Raw genomic sequence first — 26999 nt, forward strand, 5'->3', positions numbered from 1 at the left:
CCTAGACTTGGCTGTGTGTACTGTATATATGTACATACATCTTGCTTGCTGTTCTCCATATGGACAGAAGATGTCGCTGTCAGTCATGTTTTCACTAGAGCTGGACAGTGGATACAGTGATGTTTCATTATTATGTTGAATTTTGTCATGTCATTAAGTTCACAGACAATAGAAATTGTAAAATTATATTGTTAAAACTTTGAGATACACTGAGCTATAGGCTGATGCCTTTCTCCCATCAAAGTAAATTGCATTGATGACCATGCCTGCCAATCAATTTTCCATATTAGGTCTATACATTTAATATAACATATCTATAATGTGATTGATGTCCCATAATATTGTTAATGCTAGGTTTATAATATTCATATTATGCCTAAATAGTCTAGTCTGCCTTATATTTATTTTTGCTATATCTTATTTCAATGCATGGTAGTCTACATTATGAATTAACTGGGTTTTGGCACTGTCTATACCCATAGAATCCACTGAGTAAAACATGATTCGTGAAGATTTATTGGATATAACCAATCAATGGAGGAAATGTGAAAATGACTTGAATTCAGAATGTGTATTTCAGCGTAGATTTGACATTTTATATTTTATTTCTTATGTAGGTTATGGTATACACACTAAGTTATTCTATACGTAGTATGGTCTATGTTTGAACATGCATTCGAATATAATCCGCTCACCAGAGGAATTCACACATTTTGTCCATTTTTGTTGTCTTCAATTGGCAAATGTATATTGCCATATCTAACTTTGAAGTACATTTTCATGGCACTTGACTGAAACATATTTTTGGCGTCGTATGCAAATATATGCTGACGTAAAACATCATGTGGTTTTTGTCGTAGATCCCTATGAACGATGACTTTTTTTTTCTACTGTTGTCTTTAGGTTATGCCAGAATCTTTAGAATTAACAGAGGTATATGCGCGTTACCACAGACTACTTATAATTGGGAATTTTACTGCTAGCTTATCGTCCCAGCACCAAAAGGCTCTAGGCAGGTAAGAATACTATATTAAACATATAATTTTTCAAGAATTGTGAAGAATATTGGTCAAATAAATTGCAAAGATGAAGTTATAACCGGTTTGGTAGCAAGCGAGACTAGCCGCCTGGTTTGGCCAGCTCGTGTGGTTATGCTAGCGACGTCCCTTTCATCACTACTCGCGCGCTGTCACACTTGAATTAGAATCTCCTTGCCATCAAATCATGCCAAGAAAACCTTAAAGTCTAGTTTACCCTTCAACTACATACATTAACTTGTCGTTTAGATAAATATTGAACAATTTAGAATTAAGTACATGTTTTTAGTTTGGCGTTTTAACTTTTTTGTGCCCATTTGAAGTGGGCACCAGAATGTATCGGTGCTAGACATTTAGCTTGCCGTGTCACCTAGCTTGCTAGCTAGTTTGCTAGCTCGCGACCCAGCTCACTTCTGAAGTTTGAAAACGTGCTAAATAAAGACTCGTGCTTCAACACTGCTTCCGAACTAGTTAGCTATAGAGTGTCTATGTTTACATAGCTAGCTAGTTAAATAGTCCTATCATTATTTTAAGATTTGGCCTCCGAGCTTGTTGACTAGTTTGGGTTTATACTATAGTAGCTAGCTAGCTATAGGACAGTAACGTGAATCTTCCTACATATTAGACTGCCCAGCCATTACCTTACTATTGTCACCAGCTACACGTACAGTACCTAACTATGTGAATATTTTGTCTTCCTTTATTGTCACGAAGTGCATTCGTTAGTTAAATTTCACAAAATACCTGTGTAACAAGAGGTATAATTTGCATTAGGTAACTAGCTAATTAGTTATTGTAAATGTTACTTGCTGCTGCTAGCTAGCTATATAGCTTTGGTTTTTATTTGTCGCGTAGCTGGTTGAAACTAGCTTGCTAGTAGCCTGGCTACAGCAGTTAGCCAGCCAGGCAGATGGGTAAAATGAGGTGTCGCCTTCCGCGGTATGGATTGGTGGTGGCACACTGGCAGCGCGCAGCTATGCTGCCTGGTGACAGCAGTGTGGTAAGTTCCACCAACAGTGGCGGACTGGGACAAGAATTCGGCCCTGGCATTTTTTCCACACCAGCCTACATGACAGTGTGCACTGCCAACTCACTACACCACCCCCCTGGCGGGCTACCAGCCATACACACACACACCACATCCCCACACATAGACCCTGACCCTACACACCCTACTTAAGCCTGGTGGACACTACACGACTTTCAAAATCCTAACATCGCTGAGCCTCTCACATTAAACAACCATATTTTCTGTAGTTTTTGTGTGTTGCCATCGTAGTGGTGCGCACACTAAACGATGTGGCACAGATGGTGGTCACACACTACAAGATTCTTCATTTGGTCGTGAGGATTCTCGAAACCATGCTGTCTCGCGAAAACAATGATGTGATTAGCTTTAACATAGCTAGGAGCTGTGGTACAAAGCAGCCTCAAACTTTGTCAGACATTCATGCTTGCCATACAGAGTTGAAATATTTAGCCAACATTTTGAATTGAATAACATTGCTGGTGAACTTCAGAGCTGTAACGATTTGAAGCTTTGGTTAAAGGCAAGTACAAACGCATACTAGTAGTAGTCATCGCTCCTGCTCGAGTCTACACATTCTGGGTGATGCAAAACATCATCTCACTCGCTTATTCTCTCTGGCGAGCTCTCATTGGCTATTGCTGATCACCATTCTCAAAACGTGTCATTGCACATCTCACACTGAGTCTTTGACCCACTCACATTAAACAAGCGTCGGTGACGGCCGCACGCCCCAAGTAGGCAACGACATGGGGATTTTGTCTCTGATCTCAAAAACTTGTCTAGGACAACTAAATTGTGGCCAAAATCGTGTAGTGTACACCTGCCTTTAGACACAGGCAGTAGTGCTGACATAACATTGGCAGTATAGTACAGCGTTTCTCAACTGTTTCTGTACCAGTGACTGGCGAGACATGGTCCTCCTCTTTTTTTAAACAGCTCATGTTTAAAACAAATACAATATGTAAAAACACCACTGGAGCAGGCACGTGCACAGAGGGCTCAACCAGTGCTCAATCACCTGCCTGTTTGCCTTCCTATGAGAAAGTGCCCTTTTGCCCACATATTTGCTCAGTGGATTTTGTTAATTTTATGAATTACACTGAACAACATGCAATAATTTCAAAGGTTATACTTTCATATTCAGGTTACAGTTCATATAAGGAAATCAGTCAATTGAAATTAATTAATTAAGCCCTAATCTATGGATTTCACATGACTGGGAATACAGATATGTATCGGTTGGTCACAGATACTTTTTTTTTTTTTAAAGGTAGGGGCATGGATCAGAAAGCCAGCCAGTATCTGGTGTGACCACCATTTGCCTCATGCACCGCGACACGTCTCCTTCGCATAGAGTTGATCAGGCTGTTGATTGTGGCCTGTGGAATGTTGTCCCACTCCTCTTCAATGGCTGTGCAAAGTTGCTGGATATTGGCGGGAACTGGAACACGCTGTCATACACGTCGATCCAGAGTATCCCAAACATGCTTAATGGGTAACATGTCTGGTGAGTATGCAGGCCATGGAAGAACAGGGACATTTTCAGCTTCCAGAAATTGTGTACAGATCCTTGCGACATGGGGCTGTGCATTATCATGCTGAAACATGAGGTGATGGCGGCAGATGAATAGTCCACAGGATCTCGTCACGGTATCTCTGTGCATTAAAATTACCATCGATAAAATGCAATTTTGTTAATTGTCCGTAGCTTATGCCGGCCTATACCATAACTCCACCGCCACCATGGGGTACTCTGTTCACAATGTTGTCATCAGCAAACCACTCGCCAACATGACGCCATACACATGGTCTGCGGTTGTGAGGCCGGTTGGGCCGTGGAGTTCAATGCCCACAGCTCATTGTACTTTACTGATTAGGCTTACTGAATGGGAAGGTTTAGCTGGAGATGGTCAAACATGGTTTCTTGTTTGCAAGTAAACAAAGCACTACGACAGGGATCATCAATTATACTGATCAAAAATATAAACACAACATGTAAAGTGTTGGTTTCATGAGCTGAAATAAAAGATCCCAGAAATGTTCCATGCACACAAAAAGCTTATTTCTCTAAGATTTTGTGCAAAATATGTTTACATCTCTGTTAGTGAGCATTTCTTCTTTGCCAAGATAATCCATCCACCTGACAGGTGTGGTATATCAATAAGCTGATTAAACAGCATGATCATTACACAGGTGCACCTTGTGCTGGGGACAACAAAAGGCCACTCAAAAATGTGCAGTTTTGTCACACAATACAATGCCACATATGTCTCAAGTTTTGAGGGAGCGTGCGATTGGCATGCTGACTGCAGGAATGTCCACCAGAGATGTTGCCAGAGAATTTAATGTTAATTTCTCTACCATAAGCCGCCTCCAACGTCTTTTAGAGAATTTGGCAGTACATCTAACCGGCCTCACAACCGCAGACCACATGTAACCACGCCAGCCAAGGACCTCCACATCCTGCTGCTTTACCTGTGGGTTCGTCTGAGACCAGCCACCAGCTGATGAAACTGAGGATTATTTCTGTCTGTAATAAAGCCCTTTTTGTGGGGAAAAACTAATTCTGATTCGCTGGGCCTGGTTCCCCAGTGGGTGGACCTATGCCCTCCTAGGCCTACCCATGGCTGCGCCCCTGCCCAGTCATGTGAAATCCATAGATTAGGTTCTAATGAATTTATTTCAGTTGACTGATTTCCTTATATGAACTGTAACTCAGTAAAATCATTGAAATTGTTGCATGTTTATATTTTTGTTCAGTATAGATTCAACCGCGGGACGATTTTTATTTTCTTTAATGGATGGTCGGGGGGCCGGAACATAATTACAAATAATTTGTAGACTGCAAATTGACCGCAGGAAGCCCAAACAGAGATTATATTTGACTAAAACATAATAATTTCCAACCTTGCTTACATTTGTATATGATCACGTCTCTCTATTATGCGTGGAAATACTTGGGAACAGATTTTACAAATTAAAATCACTTGGAGCTGATTTCCTGGTGTTTTTACAGTTTTCTTTTATGTCCCAACAATGAAAATTCCAAAATTCGGGGGGCCAAATTGAGGAACCCTGCACTACAATGTCAGGCTCAGGCTACTTTTATGTTGTATATCTGTAAGGCCTGCTTTGCATTACCGGTAGCCCTGTCCCTTGTATGACTTCAGTTTACAGTCACTAAAAATAGGCTCAAAACTCCTATAGCCTGGGCCAGATATGGTGAGATAAGAGACTAGTTTAAGTCTATATTATTATTATTATTATTGTTGTTGTTGTAGTTTAATGTCATGTTTTGTAGCCTTAATTATGTAAGCCCAATGATAAGGGTGTTAATGGTTTTAACATTAATATTATGGTGATCAGTTACTTGTTAGTTTTGAATGATTTAAGTACTGACTAATATTCTTATCAGAAAAACAGATGTTTCCATTTTGTCTTCAGACTAGCCCTTAGCGAACATTTTGCTGCAAAATCTGGTACTGCTCGATTTTTGGTTAAAGCTCAAGGAATTAATTCATCTGCATCTTATTTGAATTTCCTGCTTGCATAATTATTGGTTAATGTGAGCTCCAGAGAGCTGCTTGGCAAGCATGCACTTGTGCAAGTCATGTGGTGCAAATACAAACAATGTGCTCCGTTAACCCCCCTCAAACTGAGCATGTGCAACGCTGGAAATCACAAGCCCAGTGCTCAAATTCGGCAGCTTGGTTCTTGCCCTCCTCCACTGTGCCAGGCTTGCCTAATTGGATGTTAACACGCATAGCCTACTCCATTTTGCAATATGCATCCCTGCAGACTAACAAGCAAGGTGTAGTAGACCTATCCTGTAAATACTTCGTAAGACTACGGCTAGTAGAATCTAGAATAGACAACTTCTGCATGTTGCATTAGATTAATATATTTAATGCTCCAGTAAATGCATTTGCATTCAGTTGTCTCACTGAATCAAGTGGGTCTGTTTCTTCCCAGAGAGCTGCATGTGGGACCTAACTACTGTAGCCATGGAGGCTGTAGTGTAGAGTCATCTACCGCAGCTTCACCAACATCATTCATTGCATAGTTACCTCTGTTTACAGAAAAATAATCGGTCTACTCACCCGCTTTGAATACCATAGTCCATTCATTGCTAGCACCAAAAAAAATTATATTGTGCAATGTGCTAAATATATATTTTTATTTCAGTGACTTTCATTGTTACCCTAATGGTGAAATGGCCAAATTCACAAACACTTAAAAAATTGAGGCCATATCTCTCAACAGCAGTTGGCTATCTAAATCATTTGGTATTTCACATTATGATTCAGTGTAAGAGAAGAGAACCTGTTGCTTGTTGTCCATAATCAACAAAATTTGCCTCCAAAAGCAGCTCTATTGCTTTAACATACTTAATTTGAGGGTCAGAAATGACGTAAGCTTGGACACAGCCTTACACTGTTATTTTCTTCAACTCTGCCTCCAACAGTCATCAAAAGTAAACACATGGCGTAGGTGTAAAGTACTCCTTGGCTGAACCTTCGCTTCAGGGTTGTAGATTCTGGCAAACAGGAGGGGCTGTTAGGACCATCATATTTATTGGTAGTTATCACAGGCCTAGCCCTCAATTTTGATTCTCCAAAGAACATTTATTTCAGTGCAGCTACATTACCTTGAATAAAAGGCCTACTCGTTTATCAATACATTGAGTGGTGAGTAGGAGGTAGTTCTATGTAGCAACCACTTGCTGCGGTTCACATGTGGATGCTATGCTGTTGGTGACTAAGCAGCCGTTTCAGGTGGATGGATGATGTCACTTCTGTGGGCTTAAGCTCCCTTGAAAGCTGCGTTGTTGTGCTCTGTAGCAATGACCTCAGTGGCTCTCTGGTTGTACTGTATGGTCCGCAGCCCCTCTCGTCATAAGTGCTGCATGAGGGGTGGATCATAGGCCGGGACGATACTAGCATCGCGATACTCGTTAGTATCATGGCAAGGAAACAAAACAAGAAGCTGATTTAACTTCTTTAGGAAAACTAATGTTGAAAACAAACATGTTGGAAACAATCATTATGTTGTCATCCAGAGTCACAAGTATTTATTTTACATACATAAGGTTTTTTAGGGACCAAAGAATTTGGTCTGCTTCGTGCCATGGAGAAAATATTGCGATACTGGTATCATCCTGGCCCTAGGTGGATGAGGACTCCATTTTGTAAATGTGTTCGTCTTGTTAAAGACGTTATGATGCTTTTTTTTGCCATAGATATCCTGTAACATATTTTTGGTATATTTTCTATAACATAGGCCTACATGCACTGTGTATTGTAATTTCGGGTTAATTTGCTACATCTTCAAATAAGCAGCAAAACAAGATGGTTTCCCCCTTGTAAGATGTGGCTTGCTGCCTAGCACCATTTTACACACATTCCATCTTCATCCCTTTGGGCTGATTGTTTGTTTGTTATAAACTGGTCCTGGTTTTACCCCACTCTTGCACACATTTTTTAAAGTAGCCTAACTGTAACGGCGATGAGTTTAATTCGTAACGGCGTTCATTGACAAGTCGTAATGTGATTAATTCTGATAAGTCAAGCGCAATGAAACGATACATCCCAGGTGGTGTTTGTCATTCAAATAACCTTCCAAAGCTGTCCGGCTCTTTCTTTCGGCACGTTTCCAAGGTAACAACCTTCAATTTTTAGGCAAACACAAAGCGGTGCAGTTTTCAGGGCCTTTGCTGGGCTCTGCCTCCGAGCTGCCCCCACCGTCACCCCCCCCCCCAACCCCCCCGCCACTGACATTCTTGTCTCGTCTCAGATTCCAGAAGAGACTACCCAGAGTGCTGCTGGACCAGAGACCAAAAGGGAACTGGAGAGAGTGGAGGCGGAACTGGAGCAAGATAGGCGGCCTCCCCCCATGGAAGCCCCACCACCCTACTGCGGAAGTGCAGTGAGTACCCTTTCACCACAGGGCAACACTTGGGAGGGGGCGGGATGCTCAGGGGGGAAACCGGTACAACTCTACTATGTAATTGCTATGCTTGTTCAAAAGGGTCCTCTTTAGACGGCGCTGCCTTTTGTTGACATCAGATTTGAAAATTTTCTATTTATATTATTCTTAGAACATCCTTGGATGTGGTATGGGCAAAGCCACATTCACGCTATACAGCTTTAAGCCCACTCAACATACCGTAAATATCACAATAGATAGCTATAAATACGAACAAAGCGAACAGCTGCTCATCTAAAACATATTGAACATAATATATGCAACAATTCAGAAGCTTGTCGAAATTTGAAAAGGTTTAATTTTCCATTCAGCAAACTCAACAGAATGCACAGCACAAAGCTGCATAGTTGCTACTCTTCCTAGCTAGCATAGTTAACGTTAGCTAGCTGATTTAATCTTCTCAGTCATGCTTTGAGTAGGGCAGGCTATTTATTAAAATACAAAACTATCAAACTGCATTCTAACACAGGTAGGTCCCATGATAAACATTTCTCTGCATTTACAGTTGAAGTCGGAAGTTTACATACACCTTACCCAAATACATTTAAACTCAGTTTTTCACAATTCCTGACATTTAATCCTAGTAAATATTCCCTGTCTTAGGTCAGTTAGATCACCACTTTATTTTAAGAATGTGAAATGTCAGAATAATAGTAGAGAGAATTATTTATTTCAGCTTTTATTTCTTTCATCACATTCCCAGTGGGTCAGAAGTTTACATACACTCAATTAGTATTTGGTAGCATTACCTTTAAATTGTTTAGGGGTCAAATGTTTCGGGTAGCCTTCCACAAGCTTCCCACAATAAATTGGGGAAATTTTGGCCCATTCCTCCTGACAGAGCTGGTGTATCTGAGTCAGGTTTGTAGGCCTCCTTGCTCGCACACGCTTTTTCAGTTCTGCCCACAAATGTTCTATAGGGTTGAGGTCAGGGCTTTGTGATGGCCACTCCAATACCTTGACTTTGTTGTCCTTAAGCCATTTTGCCACAACTTTGGAAGCATGCTTGGGGTCATTGTCCATTTGGAAGACCCATTTGCGACCAAGCTTTAACTTCCTGACTCAATATATCCACATAATTTTCCTTCCTCATGATGCCATTTATTTTGTGAAGTGCACCAGTCCCTCCTGCAGCAAAGCACCCCCACAGCATGATGCTGCCACCCCCGTGCTTCACGGTTGGGATGGTGTTCTTCGGCTTGCAAGCTACCCCCTTTTTCCTCCAAACATAACAATGGTCATAATGGCCAAACAGTTCCATTTTTGTTTCATCAGACCAGAGGACATTTCTCCAAAAAGTACGACCTTTGTCCCCATGTGCAGTTGCAAACCGTAGTCTGGCTTTTTTATGGCAGTTTTGGAGCGGATATAGTTTTTACTGTGGATATAGATACTTTTGTACCTGATTCATCCAGCATCTTCACAAGGTCCTTTGCTGTTGTTCTGGGATTGATTTGCACTTTTCGCACCAAAGAACGTTCATCTCTAGGAGACAGAACGCGTCTCCTTCCTGAGTGGTAAAACGGCTGCGTGGTCCCATGGTGTTTATACTTGCGTACTATTGTTTGTACAGATGAACGTGGTACCTTCAGGCGTTTGGAAATTGCTGCCAAGGATGAGCCAGACTTGTGGAGGTCTACCATTTTTTTTATTTGGTCTTGGCTGATTTCTTTTGATTTTCCCATGATGTCAAGTTTGAAGGTAGGCCTTGAAATACATCCACAGGTACACCTCCAATTGACTCAAATTATGTCAATTAGCCTATCAGAAGCTTCTAAAGCCATTTTCTGGAATTTTCCAAGCTGTTTAAAGGCACAGTCAATTTAGTGTATATAAACTTCTGACCCACTGGAATTGTGATACAGTGAAATAATCTGTCTGTAAACAATTGTTGGAAAAATGACTTGTGTCATGCACAAAGTAGATGTCCTAACCGACCTGCCAAAACTATAGTTTGTTAACAAGAAATTTGTGGAGTGGTTGAAAAACGAGTTTTAATGACTCCAACTTAGTGTATGTTAACTTCCGACTTCAACTGTACATTTTAAACACTTTGCAAAAACATCTATTTGCCTAGCTAGCTAAGTATGTACCTTTTTTTCTCAATGAAAAAGTAACAGGCTGTTACTTCTATTAAAACTAGGCCGAATAGCTTGATAAACAAGTCTCCAAATTTAAGGTGTTTTTATTTATTTTTTTACACTGTTTGGCGGGCCAAATTTATTTTTTTGGCAGAAAAGGTTTTTGATGGCAGAAAAATCCCTGTGATGGTTAGTCAGATGGTTCAACATGCAGCAAAGGGAATTTCAGTGTTACCAACAGAATACTGTATATAGTAATCACCACACAAATGGATGACCTTTTGTGGTCCTCTGTAGCTCAGCTGGTAGAGCACGGCGCTTGTAACGCCAAGGTAGTGGGTTCGATCCCCGGGACCACCCATACACAAAAATGTATGCACGCATGACTGTAAGTCGCTTTGGATAAAAGCGTCTGCTAAATGGCATATTATTATTATTATTATTACCTTTTGCACCAATATCTTTCAAGATGGATCTGTCTCAAAGTTATCTTAAAGGGTTCATTCAGGATTGATAAAAGTGTAGTAGATGCTTCATTGACCAAAAAGTCAACACCTCTCTTTGCTTTTTCCATCTGGTTCAAATTCATTGTAGATGTGTCAGACTTTTTCAGGGAAACAAGCATACAATATATAGCATCTAGCCTATGTTTTTCCATCTGCTAGAAATAATGTTTTTTGGTACAGATAAGTGAATATTGTGTTTGACGCTCACTTGAAATTCCACTGTAATTAATGGGCTGCATAACAAATGACACTTTACAGTATTTATTTGAGTGTTGGAGCGAGATCCATCTGGGGTTTGTTTATTTGTGCAACGGCGCGTCACCAAGGGTCATCACGCCGCAGTGACCGTCTTTGATCCGTCTCACACTTCGCTACATTAGTTCTTCTCGACCTCCGCCATTAAAGCGGTTCACCCAAGTAATGTCTCCTACCCGGCCAGGGCTAATAGAATAATTCCTATCTGGCAGAAAAACAGTGATTTTGGTGCATATTTAGACTTGGGAACCATATCTCCGGTCTTTCAACAGCTGGCATGCCAGCACGTTTTCCCATTCAATCAATCCAAGTCCTGAGTCACCAGGTAAGTTGACTCTCGAATCACTGACAAGCACCCACTGCTGCCTACTGCAACTGGAGTTACTGTGTGTACCCTTGATCAAGGCCACATTTAATAATTCATCAAGGGGGTGGGCTTTTTTATGCCTTCCCACTCAAAGCGCCATAATAGCCGGCTACGCATACAACCATGAAGAATACCAACTTTAAAAGCCATGTAGGGAACTGTTAAATAAATAAATATACAGTAACAGTCAAAAGTTTGGACACACCTACTCATTCAAGGGTTTTTCTTTATTTTTACAATTTTTTACATTGTAGAATAATAGTGAAGACATCAAAACTATGAAATAACGTGGAATCATGTAGTAACCAAAAACGTGTTAAACAAATCAAAATATATTTGAGGTTCTTCAATTATCAACCCTTTGCCTTGATGACAGCTTTGCACACTCTTGGCATTCTCTCAACCAGCTTCATGAGGTATTCACCTGAAATGCATTTCAATTAACAGGTGTGCCTTCTTAAAAGTTAATTTGTGGAATTTCTTAATGTGTTTGAGCCAATCAGTTGTGTTGTGACAAGGTAGGGGGGTATACAGGAGATCGCCCTATTTGGTAAAAGACCAAGTCCATATTATGGCAAGAACAGCTCAAATAAGCAAAGAGAAACGACAGTCCATCATTACTTTAAGACATGAAGGTCAGTCAATACGGAATATTTCAAGAACTTTGAAAGTTTCTTCAAGTGCAGTTGCAAAAACCATCAAGCGCTATGATGGAACTGGTTCTCATGAGGACCGCCACAGGAATGGAAGACCCAGAGTTACCTCTGCTACAGAGGATAAGTTCATTAGAGTTACCAGCCTCAGAAATTGCAGCCCAAATAAATGCTTCACAGAGTTCAAGTAACAGACACATCTTAACATCAACTGTTCAGAGGGGACTGTGTGAATCAGGCCTTCATCGTCGAATTGCTGCAACGAAACCACTACTAAAGGACACCAATAAGAAGAAGAGACCTGCAAGAAACACGAGCAATGGACATTAGACATGTGGAAATGTGTCCTTTGGTCTGGAGTCCAAATTGGCAATTATAAAGAAAAACCCTTGAATGAGTAGGTGTGTCCAAACTTTTGACTGGTACTGTATATATTTATTCATACTTGTGTACAACACATTAAGAACACCTCTTAATATTGAGTTGCACCCTCCCCCTCTTTTGCCCTCAGAACAGCCTCAATTCGTCGGGGCATGGACTCTACAAGGTGTCGAAAGCGTTCCACAGGGATGCTGGCCCATGTTGACTCCAATGCTTCCCACAGTTGTGTCAAGTTGGCTGGATGTCCTTTGGGTGGTGGACCGTTGTTGATACACACAGGAAATTGTTGAGCTTGAAAAACCCAGCTGCGTTGTAGTTCTTGACACAAACCTGTACGCCTGGCACCTACTACCATAACCCATTCAAAGTCACTTAAATATTTTGTCTTGCCCATTCACCCTCTGAATGACACACATACACAATCTATGTCTCAATTGTATCAAGGTTTTAAAATCCTTCTTTAACCTATCTCCTCCCCTTCATCTACACTGATTTGAAGTGACATCAAAAAGGGATCATAGCTTTCACCTGGTCAGTCAGTTATGGAAAGAGCAGGTGTTCATAATGTTTTGTACACACAGTGTATATAAACATACCTGCAGTGAAACATTTTCCCTTCTCACTTTAACAAGATGACAAGCACACCTTGATGCTTTCCCCAATCGGTTCTGTGTCATCAAGTGATCTATGTCGTGCTTCTCCTTGAGTCTCACCTGTGTGCTTGTCCTTGGTTCATGGGAGGCTTAATTCCGCTCTCCTCCATACTTTGTTTGCCAATGTTTAGCCATATTTTTGGCTGCTCTCATTATTCACTTACGTCTGCTGTCTCACTTGTGCATGGACAGTGTTTGTGACTTGATCTCACATGTATCCTACATGCATACATTGTTGGATGGACATTATATTTTAGACTGACTACAGTCTCTTTAATGTGTCTAAAGACAAAAAGATAAACATTTAGGCCTGCCTGAAGAATCTGTTGTCCCCATTTGAACTACGAGTTCGGATACCGTTTTGTTCCCTAGACCATGTGTCTGGCAAAATATACGTATTTGCTGTCGAACAACAGCCGAAAACTCAGCCCACTCCTTCCCCCTTGTCTCCATCAGACCCCCTTCTCGGCTCCCCTTCTCTCTCCCCCCAGACACACCCTCGGATCCATCAACGTTGCTTCGCCTCTAAACTCTCTGGGAAAGAAGCCATGGGAGTCTGCCGCTCCACTGGATCCAGTTCCTGCTGGACATCCCCCCATGTAGAGAAGCAGCTGGCCACCACACAGAGTTATTCAGCACACACCCCTTCCAGCTCTCTCACTCACACACACACACACACACACACACACACACACACACACACACACACGTGCTCCTGTCCTCTACGTAGCCCTTTTCCCAGTCTGTTTACACTTACAAATGAATGCTTTCTCCACCACAGATTACAGCATCACACTTTAATGGGCTAATGTATTGTTTCATAACTTTTCATAAGCGAGCTCCAACGTTTATTTTGAGTCGCTTGACGTTTTAGCCTTTCATCCGCAGGTCAGTGGTCAGCAGAAAACGGTTTCCTGCGTTTTTGCCATTGTTTAGAGTGACCACAAACCCTGCTTTACCACAATGTAAGGATCAATGGTTTCTTTGTCTGCAGGGGTGTAAGGAGGAAAGCATGAAAAAAAAAATCAGTTTTCCAGATCGGAGCTTAAACAAGCAGCACAGGATGTGCAGCCAAACTATTTCCCTGCTTGGCTGACGTTTTTGAAATAAATGTCTTTAATGTGTGGAGTTCGCAGACAAGATGGAGTCCTCCGTTCTCGGAGAACAGCAGACCCTGTGGATGTCATGTGGTCTCATCCCTTTTATTCACAGGTGGGCGGGACGGGATCCTGCCTAAAAACACACTTCTAATCCTTTGTCTGTTCTTGTGTTTGTCTCAGTGGTTTAGTTTGTAGTTTATTTCAAAGACCAAGTTTAGAGATGTTTTCATGAACTAAGAGACAGATTCAAACATCAGTTTGAGACATTTGCAGGAGAATAAACATGAATAATCACGACGAAGGACAAGAAGAAATAGGAATATTAGTCACCAAATTATTGTTGCCCAAAAATTAGACCATTATACGCTGAACTAAAATATATATGAATGTCCTTCAAAAGTTTGAAAAAGAAGGCCCTCGCATCTCTGAATTCAAACGGAGCGAAACATTTCCCATCAAAAGGTCTTGGAGGAGATTGAATTACTCTTATCTCCGGTTTGGCAGTTTCCATAGCAACATGCCAGTCCCATGGCCGTCTGAGGAGAATTCACCCCAGTAGCCTGGACCCAAATCTGCCATCAAAGTTTCAGGGGCATCAATCTGAGCGTAACGATTGATCATCGTAAGAGTTGTTTGGAATAGCCCTTGCACACTGATGCTGCCACCGACTTTTCCCTAACATTTATATAGCTATGGGGAAAGACTGTTTTTTATTACGTCCCTATATAATAGTATGGAATAGCCTACACTATATATTTGTGTGGTGTGCATTGAATGACTGCATTTGTTTTGTATCATTTGTTGTGTGTGTTTTTTGTTGTATTTATTGACTCGTAGCACTTTGGGTTTGTGAGAATCTGTATATATTGCACAGTTCTACACTGTGTGAAGATATTAAACCCGACCTATGTTGCCAAAAACAACAGCACAGTGCATAACTTCCCATGAGCTCTTCCCCTAGAAGGTAACTGTCTAACCACTTAAATAAGGCTACACTGACTTACGAAACACCAAAGGGGGACTAATGCATTTACCTCTGTTGTCTCCATGCAGAACTGATAAGGTATTAAATTAATTCTGTGCTCATTCACATTCGTCTGTCTCATTGAGATGAGCTGCTCTGTTATTTGGGTTTAGTCTCCTCTCACTGGCGATGCAGTTCTTAAAACGTTTAACCAAATAGAGCAAGATTTAGCCGATGAGCTTGGACTTAACATGCTTTTGAAATCAGACACATGCAACGTTTCCTCAGTGCAGTGGACTATTTGATATTAAATGTCAGTCAGTCACCACCTTTTGATATGGAAATGACTCTACAGGGGGAAAAGAAAACAACACAATCCTTTCTAGAACTGCTTGTTTGGATTGCATGATGCTGAATTTACTCGGCTCTCTGAGCTTTCGAGGACAACTAAGAACGTTGTCTCTGAATGAAAACCTGCATTCATTTCAGAGAACAAATTATGCCTCGTTGTCTTTAGGAGGTGTAGCCTAAATCCTACATGAATCCTTACTCTTACTGGTGTTGATAATCATAGTTTTATAGTAACTAGGAAGTTCCTTTTGTGTTCCTAATTAGCCTACAGTCGATCAAAAATGCCATTATCCACTTGTCAAATTTGTTTGAGCCCTACATGACATGTTCAGTCTGACTCGGCCAGTCTTTTTTCTTGTTTTTCTCTCTCCCCTCTTACTTTCTCTCTGTTTTCTCTTTCTCTGTTGTGATGGAGAGAGCTGACCGCAGGGCAGGGCTGCGTGTATATGACTCAGTAGAGGCTGCCTCTGGGGTTTTACCCAGTCTGCTCTGGCTGTAAAGGACATTGATCATCCACAATGATGCATTGCGTTTGTTCTCTCAACTGGCACCGGAGGAGTTCAATGCACCTTTTAGAAATCTTCAGCACTAGTCTTTTGCACTGTATAGATCCCTGAACATCCCTGGCATATGTCACTGTCAGTCTTCTTTAGAGGGAATTGTCTTGCCCAGATTTTAGGGGGATTTGTCTTGCCCTGATTTTAGGCAGTCAGTGTTGCCACCATTTATGAAGTGAGTTAATCGGCCAGTATGCACAGATGAGGTTTAAGTCATATCCCAGGCAGTCTGGAGGCTGGCTTATGTCCCCCATGGCTGACTGGCGCGTTGAGAGTTACCAGAGGACACGAGACAGACAGGCTCATGCATGTTTGATCAGCCCAGCCCTGCCGCCTCCGTGGCGTGGCGAAGGCCTGCCCAGGCGAGCGTCACAGATCAGCCGGAATGGATCGTCCCGACGGGGTTCGCTGAGGACCCTTCGCCACACACTGTTCACTGTGGCTGGCCCCAGCTCCGCTCGACCGCAGCTCTCCTCGCCTAATTAGCACCTGTGAGAAGAAATCGTTAATATGCAGCGGTGAGGTAGCAGAAAGGCACCTCACTGTCTCGGCTGTTGCCATAGTGACACCATGGCAATGAAGGCAGTCTTAATTTTTTTTCTCCATTTTTAATAAGGAGCCACTGAATCTATTTCATTTAGGAGGGAGGACTGATATAATAATTATTTATGAATCTTTTAGTTCATTATTCAGTTCTGGGCGATATGGACATGACAATTCAAGTTTGGGTAGACTTGAGCGTGCCCTTGATGAGGCTGAATAATATTTGTGAGGCAAGTGTGTTTGAACAATCTTCCATATTTTAAGGAGAATCTTTTGTGGTCATGCCTTAGATTGTGTTGTTTAGGTAGACGTGACAAGAGATGCCTGGCATGTTACATTCGCAAGTAAACATAATCCCTGCAGTCCAGCATATTGACAGACATAGAGCTGAGGACACTTGCCGAGCTTTTTACAATTAACAATATTTATTTGATTGCTGAATATTGGCCCATATCTGTCAGTTTCGCTTGAAAAACATGCCGTGTTTTTCTGTGTCACATGAATAGTCAATACTGTATGCAAACTTCAGGAAGGCAGTCATATGGTCCTATCTTGGTGTGTCATGCGTCTTTAGGCTATTTACTGTTTCAGGCCCTGTGTGGATAATGAATGATTGATCAATGGTTTTAGTCATGCGTCTCATGGTGCTAATGAATATATATATATGGTAGTTTTCCTACAAAGCATAGTCGTGCTACTTTCAGACTGGTGTTGAAAGTTCTAGGGGTCTTACATTTCAGTTCAGAGTATTTAAAACTAGATGTAAAGTTTGTCAGACTGACTTAGGTGTGCAATTGATAAAAGCATACTGACACAGCATCATAATTATACTTTTGTCTATTAACCTGAACAATTAAAACGTTCACAATTTTGCTAGAGGCAATTAAGTCAGCTTGTTGGTAATACAATGTTGTTGTACTCTAGGCCTAATTAATGTAATAATGTAGTTAGTATAGGCTAACTTGGGTAGGACCATTGCATGTAGCATACAAGTTGAATTATTAAAGTGATAGTTTTGTTCAATGACTTAAAATGGCTAATACACTAGGATTTGTAATACTGTCATTATTAGATAAATAGGTTATCATATGTCTTAGAGATTTTCTCTCCCTTCCTTCCTCCCCCATCACAACAGTCTCACTCACACTCAGGCCATGGCCTAGTTTATCTTCTTCTTTGTGCTCACATTGGCATACATGTTACGCTTCAGAATGCCTGAATGAGACTCTCTTTCGGCACTCAAAAACGTATCCGCTTTTGAGTTTGTGTGAATGTCAGGAGAGTCTACCATAAAAGGATACAAGGATATTCTTTGAATTTAAACTTTGTATTGAAAGTCACACATCAGCACTGCAGTTTAGGCCCACTCTCTGTAGATATTTCATTTATATGTAGAATTTATAGATTAGGTGGTACAGCTGTAGTTTTGGACTAGTTTTACAAGAGTGAAAATAAAAGGTGATGTCAGTTAAAGGGTCAATCTGCAGTTGCTACATACATTTTTGGACTTTAATTATATATACCCATTGATTCTTGAAGAATATAACTTAGAAATGGCTCATGAACATAGTTTAACTGTTGTACCCCATCAGAACCCAAAATATAACCTTGTTTTACTCCATTGTTTGTAAACAAAATAAATGTGAACAAACACTATAGCCTCAAAACATGTTTAAAATGATCATTTTGATATTATGGATGGTCATTACTTGCATCCATAGCTCTGTCTATGAGTTTGAGAGTGGTTACATTTCTCCAGCCCCATCCCTCAGCTTTTTTTCAACTGCCTTTAACATTTCCTATTGTCCCCTTTTGTTCCAGGTGAATGCCATCTGTGATGAACTCTCATGAAGCCGCACACGGGAGCTGACATCCACAGTCAGCAGGAGACACCACTGCAGATCCAGGACAGTAGAGGAGCAGGGTCTTCTTCAAACACTGGAGACTTACCCTCCCCCTGACCCAAATAACATCCCACATCAGTCACCAGCAATGTCCAGTCGCAGGAAATCCTCCACCCCCTGCATGATCCGGGTTAGTGACATGATAGAGCAGGATGACTCTGAAGAAATGGAAGTGTCCACTGCCAATGTGACCAAAAATGGGTCTTCAGCGTCTGTGGAAAATCAAGACCATACATTACAAGACACCATAGAAGATCTAGAAAGTGAGATTGAAGCAAAGGTTGTGGCGGTAGCTGATCCTATGCCCCAGCTGAGGCAGCATGGAGGTTATGAGTGCAAGTACTGTCCTTTCTCCACCCAGAACCTGAATGACTTCAAAGAGCACGTAGACTCCAGTCACCCCAATGTCATACTCAACCCCCTCTACCTGTGTGCCGTGTGCAACTTCAACACCAAAAAGTTTGACTCTCTTACAGACCACAATGAGACCCAACACCCTGGAGAGACCAACTTCAAGTTCAAGAGTGTAAAAGTAAATAACCAGACTATCTTGGAGCAGACAATCGAAGGAAAGACCAATTCAGTTGTCTGCGATACTGTAGACGGACAAGGTGGTAACAGCTTTGTCACTTTTCCACCGAACAAACCAACTACGGTGAAGATTGGAAAGCCAAAAATGGACAACATACAGTCCCTCTACCAAGGGAATGATTTGGAGAAGAGGTTGGAAAACCTTATCCCAAAAGATCAAATCACAGCTGTGAACATAAATGGCACAATGATCATCCCTGAACCAACGATCATTCAAGGGCTCTCGTATGTAATGCCATTGCTCCAAAGACCACCCAACTTCTGTTCTGTACCAACAATTGCTGTTCCTCTGAACTCCACCAAATATAATCCTTCACTGGACAATAGCACAACTCTAATGACATCTTTTAATAAATTCCCTTACCCAACCCATGCTGAGCTGTCCTGGCTCACTGCTGCGTCCAAGCACCCAGAGGAGCAAATAAAGGTGTGGTTCACTACCCAACGGCTAAAGCAAGGCATCACCTGGTCACCAGAGGAAGTCGAGGAAGCTAGGAAGAAAATGTTCAATGGCTCCATCCCACCCATACATCAGACCTTCACCATTCTGCCTACCCCAATCTCTCAGCCTGCCAAAGCCACTCAGCCCCTTATTCAGACTAGCTTTGGGCAGTCTAATCTATTACTGACAAGTATTGCTAATGGATCAACCATGACCTATGCTCCTGTTGCAGTGACTGTAGCCAGTTATGTGCAACCTCTCAAGCGACCCCTGACAACTCCTTCATTCGCCCCAGAATTAAAGCGCCCCATGGCGGCCCCTGCAGAAGACCCAAAAGAGAAGATACTAATGGCCCCTCCTCCAGTTCCACAAAAAGAGAGACTTCCCATGGCCCCACCCCCAGTGCCCCCAGAATTGAAGAGATCTGTAGCACTTCCTATTATCGCCTCGGAGATGAAGAGGTCCTCGGCAGCACCTCTCATGGCTTCTAAAGGAAAACTGCCCTTGGCAACTCCACTTGTGAACCCCAAAAACAAGCTGCCAATGGCACCTTCTCCAGTCTTCCCCAAGATGAAGAGACCTATTGTATCCCCTATAGTCACCCCTCAATTCAAGAGTTACATGCTGCCTCCTCCATTAGTTTCCAAAGACAAGCTTCCAATCACCCACTCTCTATTGGCTTCAGACTTAAAGTTACCAACCTCACCCCCTCTCATTGCCCCTCAAGTGAGGAGGCCAACAATAATCCAGTCAGTGTGGACTCCCCTCAAGGGCCCGTTCCAACTCCCTAGCTTTTCCCAAGACAGCAAGAAAACAAAAGCGCAAATAACAGAGATGAAGGCCGGATATGTCAGAGGACGTCTCTCAGAGAACAAAGTGCTCACCCCTCTTGGGGAAGCCAATGGTGTCTCTCATGGGGATGCAAAGTGGGTTCATGACCAAGGGCCTCATGCACACAACGGCATTCTACAGTTGGACAATGAGCTTGCATCGAAACCAGAGCAGCAAAAATCAGTTCAGACTCAATTTCCACTCTTGGAGAGAATGAAAGGGAAGACCTCTGAGCAGCTGAAGATTTTAGAAGAGAACTTCCAGAGAAACAGCTTTCCGACATACAATGACGTTGACAATCTAGTGACTGCAACCCGACTATCGCGGGAGGAAATTGACAGCTGGTTTTCAGAGCGCCGGGCGCTGCGTGACAACCTTGAACAAGCTCTTCTAAATTCAATGGGCTCAAAGAGACTGAACATTGATAAGTGGCAGCAACAACACAGACCGCTAAATAGTGTGCACAAGCAAGGTGGCCATCCAAGAAGCTCTCCCCTTGCCATCATTGCCCCCACCACCACTTGCTCAGTGCCTCTAGACGGCAAATCCTTGGCGCTTCTCAAGGATGTTTTTGCACAAACTCGGTGGCCTTCCCCTGAAGAATACAATCAGCTTGAGGCCCAGACAGGCCTGGCTCGCACAGAAATCGTCCGCTGGTTCAAGGACAGCAGGTCAGCCCTGAAGAGTGGGACCTTGGAGTGGATGGAGTTTTTCCATAAACTGAACAGCAGTGGGCAAAATGGTGAGGGGGTGCTACTGAACACAGAGAATGCTTTCAGCATAATCCAGCACTACCAGGAAGTAAAGGCCCCGAAGGTGGAAGATATAGGGAGGCTAACGAAACATGCCAGTCTTAGCAGCCAAGAGATCAAGGAATGGTTTGCCAGCAAATTGAGACAAAACACATCTGATATCAGACGGAATGGTGGCCAAAATGGAGGCTCTCGAGAGGGGTTCGGGAGCTGGATGGAGGAAACCAAGGGGGTGGATGCACACATGGGTGCTAAGGAGCTGGTCTCGGACAAAGACCGGGTGATGGAGGATGCTTCTGGAAGGGTGACTGGATAAAGGGTAAGAAAGTGTATCAAACTTGATTGATTAAATAACATTCCCAAAACATAGAAATCAATCTATTACGACTAGATTTCTGGGAGTAGTCACAAGTTTTGTAGACATTTACATTTTAGTCATTTAGCAGATGCTCTTATCCAGAGCGACTTACAGGAACAATTAGGGTTAAGTGCCTTGCTCAAGGGCACATCAACAGATTTATCACCTAGACAGCTCGGGATTCAAACCAGCAACCTTTCGGTTACTGGCCCAACCTCTTAACCGCTAGGCTACCTGCCGCCACTAGAATAGGGCATGTTTTTTTACCATAGTAGCTGCATTTCACAACGTGTCCTAGTTACTAATGGGACCAAGGCACTGAGAGCCCTGACTGTTGGCAGTAGAATAGCTTTTTAATCCCTTTTGGGAATTATCAGGGCTCTTGTGAAAGTGTTATTCCAATTGTGTAAAATTTAATGACGGGACCATTTTTCTTCCTTGTAGGTGAGAACAATTGCCACTGTCAGTTGCACACAGGAGCTGAAAAGGAAAGAGTTTAATTATTGAATATTGTATTTTCTGAACAAATTATTTCTTGCTTGTTCCATCCCAGTTTGTGCCCAACATTTCCTCAAGGTTGAGTTAACTTTGTAGAACGTTTTCAAAAACATGGTGGTAATGTTGTGTGTGATTTTAGGATGAAGTAGAAGGCACAGTGCACTGAATGTGTGCCTGAAGCACTGACCAGGAGGTGATCGTTGAGTGCCAAAGCTGGATTTGCTGCATTATTACACTTTTAAAAAAAGGGTTCTTGTAAATATATTTTTTCTGTGTTGCTACAGATTTGTACAATTTTGGGGGAATTTTGTTACATTTTATAATGGGAGCAACTTGCCCCTTTTTTTCCGCTCCAGCTGGTCTTAGTGGTCTGTCCTACATTTTGTAATGAAACACCATGAACCACTACAACCGTTGGCAATACTTCAGTCAGTTTTCCAATGCTGAACTTCCGTTGCAGTTCCCTCCTGTCAGATGGACTTATATCAAATCAAGCTATTTACTGTTCTGAAGTTCTATTGTACTCCCTGGACTCAAAGCCAACCTGCACTCTGGTAAGGAACATGCTTGTTTGACCAAGTGATGTTGTGGTTGTTTGTTAGAGAAAAAGAACGGTCAGTGGCAAAACCAGAAAGAAATAATCACATTGAAACAAATCCAGAATCATGCTCCCTGCATCATATTCTAATCTTTCTCTATTTGATTTATTTGTTGTCCTGCAAATGAACATACAAATCTGTAATAGCCTTTATACGTACGTACATGTTGACTTAATAGAAGTAGTGCTAGTTCCATTCCAACATTAGAAACAAACCAATACAAGCTCTTTATGTACCGCTTCTGCCGTAGTGTCATGGTCAAGACATATATCAATAAATACTGTACTTATACCAAGATCCTGCTTACTCTTTTCAAAACCAGTTGATGTCTGCTGTAATCTAATAAAACAGAGCCTTTTTAAAGGTAACGCACTGTGTTTACTCTTTGTCCCATGTATGCAGCATGTCATGAGGTGACTTGGATGCAATGTATTGTGAAGAAACCTTTCTAAGGTCAGGTAAACTCGAATCTTGAGCCAAATCCTGTGAGTACTTGGGTGGGGGTGGGGGTGGGGGGGGGGGGGGGGGGGGTTAATTTGGTCATTTCCAAATAGAATCATTGAAATGTGTAACGTTACAAGCTCCACCGTGTAGTGTTACCTAAACATACTGTGTGAATTACGGTAAGTAATTCATGCATATTGGAAGTGTTCTCTATCCTTTTGTATCAATGAGGATTATTTTAAGCCTTTACTCATAACCCATATTTTACCACTTCAGACCATATGGGACTTTTCTGTTATTGCAGGAAACTTGCACTATTTTAGTGCTAATGCACTAATCTGCAGACTGCTTATTTGATTTCCAAAACACAGATTGCTTCTCTAAATGGACCACTTCACCAATCTCATGGCACAAGAGGGGACTACTCAGCCTTTACTCTACAACGATGCATATAACTCAGAACAGCTTTCAATCCTGTGCCACTATCAGGCAGTAATGTGATTTCTGGCCTTTGCCATCCACTTCTAGGGAAAACATTTTTTGGGCATCCAATATACTGGTGTTTCACCTCCTGGAAGTCCTCCACTTCCCGATGGCCAGGGCCATTTTTAACTAAATTCATTTTGGGGTGTCAGTTCACCATCTACCAAATTTATTTTAAAGTCTGCTATGAGGGGCTTAGAGAGGAGAGTAACCGCTGTAATGGGACACAGAGGGCACTGGCCTGGCATTCTCTCCTCTGCTCTTGGCTGATGTGGTGTCTCAGGAGGTTTAGCTCGAGATCTGAATGGTACAGTACAGAGCTAATCACTCAGGGCTGACTGGCCATGGGCCCACCAACAGAACCCGATACGCCAGTAATTAAGTTAGGCAAAGCACAAGCCTCCTGTTTATAGTATTCATATGTGACACCACAAATTGTCTAAGTGAGTACCGATGCAGCAGGCTGTACACGTTGAGAATATTGTCCATCCCTCAGCTCTTAAGCCGAAATCAAACATCATTAATTAACACGAAGTTGGCAAAGCCTCAGTTTTGAAGTGTCAAAGCATAAACACAGTCTCAGCCATTGGGGTTGTTTCTGCATGTCATCAGCAAAAACAGGAGAAAAAGGCGACCCTTCAGCTTACCATCCTGCAAAAGAAATGACAAGCATAACTGGAGGAATTTGTTCACCTTATTCAATTCCACCACCGCTGACTCGAGACCATCAGACAACAGAGCTGGAGTTCTGTTACTTACCTCCCACTTAGTTCCGGAGGGGTACATCTCATATTGGTTAGATGTCCTGAGGCTCTGTCTGCTGGGATATTAGTGGTCAGAGCAACACAGGTAAGATACACAATGGAGATGAAGTTTGGGTCTTAACAGAAGCAGTTAAGAACAAATTCTTATTTACAATGACGGCCTACACCGGCCAAACCTGGACGACGCTGGGCCAATTGTGCGCCGCCCTATGGGACTCCCAATCACAGCCGGTTGTGATACAGCCTGGAATCGAACCAGGGGGTCTGTAGTAACGCCTCAGGGCACTGAGATGCAGTGCCTTACACCGCTGCGTCACTCAGGAGCAACAACAGGAGATTTAAATGGCTTTGCTTGTGCTTCACTTGTTATTTTGCCACGATATCAAAAAGAAGGTGGCCTGTCCTGCACAACCCTCTGCAATACCTGCAGTCCTATGTTTGAGTTTTGGATAAAGAGCCTGTCACATTTGAAGGGACTCAGGCACAGGAATAATGGGCCAGGTGGAACAGAAATCAGATACTCCTTCAGGACCCTCACTGTTGGGCCTCTGAGCCAAGGTCGGCCAACACTGGAGTGCTTAACAGGAGGAAGTGATAATAAACTCAAAGGAACTCCGGCGTCAAGAGAAAGGCGCTGCCGCCTATGTCCACTCAAACATTAGGAAGCTGAGCAGGTGGTCCCACATCGTCTCCCAGACAACTGGATGGATTGATACTTAAACCCTATCGTAATGTTTTGGTCCAACGTCTGAAAGTGAAAGATAAGGCTATGAGTGTTGAGGATTAGATTTGATGGACTAATAACCAACTCAGTCCATCATCAACATTAGGGAATATTTTCTTTACTAAAGACATGAAGGATCATACCGGTGGCACATAGTCATTTGATATGGAACAGATCTCCTGGTCCATTTTTCAGAAGTCACAGACACAGTTGTGTGATTTGCTGAAAGCATCAATCTAGACATTTTCATTGATCTGAGATTTGTATGTTTGCGGTCTATGAAGTCAGGAACAAGTCAGATACAATCTACATCAAAGAAAACCTCAGGGATTGGTGACTGATCAAAATGAGATTTAAAAAATATACAGTTAACTTGACCTCCATAGACACATGCACTACAGGAGGAAACTGCACAGGAGAATGTCAGTGGTGCTTTGAGGCTTTGCATCGACATGATAACTACGGGGGGGGGGGGGGGAAGCACAACATTGTTCAAAACGTCTGGGAATGGTTTATTAAAACTGTGGCATTGAAGGATCGGTTAGAGCGGGCGTGATTAAAATGCCTGTACCCACAACACACGTTCATGTCAGCTGTGACCTAGATAAACCGGCACACTGTGTGGTGACTTGGTACGATCGCAAAGTTACCTCGCTAACACAATACAAACGCCAGGAAGATTAACGTGAACTGGTAACAACGCAGAGTGGACTAATGGAACCAGGAGGATTAGGGGGTGGCACTTCTTTAACCCCAAGAGGAACTTTGCCATAATTGTACAGTGGGGAAAAAAAGTATTTAGTCAGCCACCAATTGTGCAAGTTCTCCCACTTAAAAAGATGAGAGAGGCCTGTAATTTTCATCATAGGTACACGTCAACTATGACAGACAAAATGAGAAAAACATTTCCAGAAAATCACATTGTAGGATTTTTAATGAATTTATTTGCAAATTATGGTGGAAAATAAGTATTTGGTCAATAACAAAAGTTTCTCAATACTTTGTTATATACCCTTTGTTGGCAATGACACAGGTCAAACGTTTTCTGTAAGTCTTCACAAGATTTTCACACACTGTTGCTGGTATTTTGGCCCATTCCTCCATGCAGATCTCCTCTAGAGCAGTGATGTTTTGGGGCTGTCGCTGGGCAACACGGACTTTCAACTCCCTCCAAAGATTTTCTATGGGGTTGAGATCTGGAGACTGGCTAGGCCACTCCAGGACCTTGAAATGCTTCTTACGAAGCCACTCCTTCGTTGCCCGGGCGGTGTGTTTGGGATCATTGTCATGCTGAAAGACCCAGCCACGTTTCATCTTCAATGCCCTTGCTGATGGAAGGAGGTTTTCACTCAAAATCTCACTATACAAGGCCCCATTCATTCTTTCGTTTACACGGATCAGTCGTCCTGGTCCCTGGTCTTCCATTTCCTAATAATTGCTCCCCCATTTGATTTCTTCAAACCAAGCTGCTTACCTATTGCAGATCCAGTCTTCCCAGCCTGGTGCAGGTCTACAATTGTGTTTCTGGTGTCCTTTGACAGCTCTTTGGTCTTGGCCATAGTGGAGTTTGGAGTGTGACTGTTTGAGGTTGTGGACAGGTGTCTTTTATACTGATAACAAGTTCAAACAGGTGCCATTAATACAGGTAACGAGTGGAGGACAGAGGAGCCTCTTACAGAAGAAGTTACAGGTCTGTGAGAGCCAGAAATCTTGCTTGTTTGTAGGTGACCAAATACTTATTTTCCACCATAATTTGCAAATAAATTCATAAAAAATCCTACAATGTGATTTTCTGGATTTTTTTCTTCTCAATTTGTCTGTCATAGTTGACGTGTACCTATGATGAAAATTACAGGCCTCTCTCATCTTTTTAAGTGGGAGAACTTGCACAATTGGTGGCTGACTAAATACTTTTTTTCCCCACTGTATGCTTGGGGTCATTGTCCATTTGGAAGACCCATTTGCGACCAAGCTTTACATTTACATTTTAGTCATTTAGCAGACGCTCTTATCCAGAGCGACTTACAGTTAGTTAGTGCATACATTTTTTCATACTGGCCCTCCGTGGGAAACGAATCCACAACCCATGGTGTTGCAAGCGCCATGCTCTACCAACTGAGCTACACAGGGCTTTAACTTCCTGACT

At 42.3% G+C, this 26999-nt stretch overlaps 1 protein-coding gene across 2 annotated transcripts; it reads left to right on the plus strand.

The window, feature by feature from the left end:
* The first annotated feature begins 893 nt into the window (after positions 1 to 893).
* LOC311109374 (zinc fingers and homeoboxes protein 2-like) lies at positions 894 to 22806 on the plus strand. 2 transcript variants are annotated; one of them, XM_084152227.1, is made up of 4 exons: positions 894 to 1016; positions 7861 to 7992; positions 18285 to 21302; positions 21786 to 22806. In XM_084152227.1, exon 3 carries the CDS (start codon positions 18456 to 18458, stop codon positions 21297 to 21299), a length of 2844 nt encoding a protein of 947 aa, XP_084008353.1. In that variant the 5' UTR covers positions 894 to 1016; positions 7861 to 7992; positions 18285 to 18455; the 3' UTR covers positions 21300 to 21302; positions 21786 to 22806. The 2 variants fall into 2 exon arrangements, with proteins under 2 accessions (XP_084008353.1, XP_084008354.1); XM_084152228.1 differs by having other exon boundaries at positions 21979 to 22806.
* The last annotated feature ends 4193 nt before the right edge of the window (positions 22807 to 26999 follow it).

The sequence above is a fragment of the Coregonus lavaretus genome (assembly GCF_964263955.1).
Source record: "Coregonus lavaretus genome assembly, chromosome: 3".
Taxonomy (NCBI): domain Eukaryota; kingdom Metazoa; phylum Chordata; class Actinopteri; order Salmoniformes; family Salmonidae; genus Coregonus; species Coregonus lavaretus.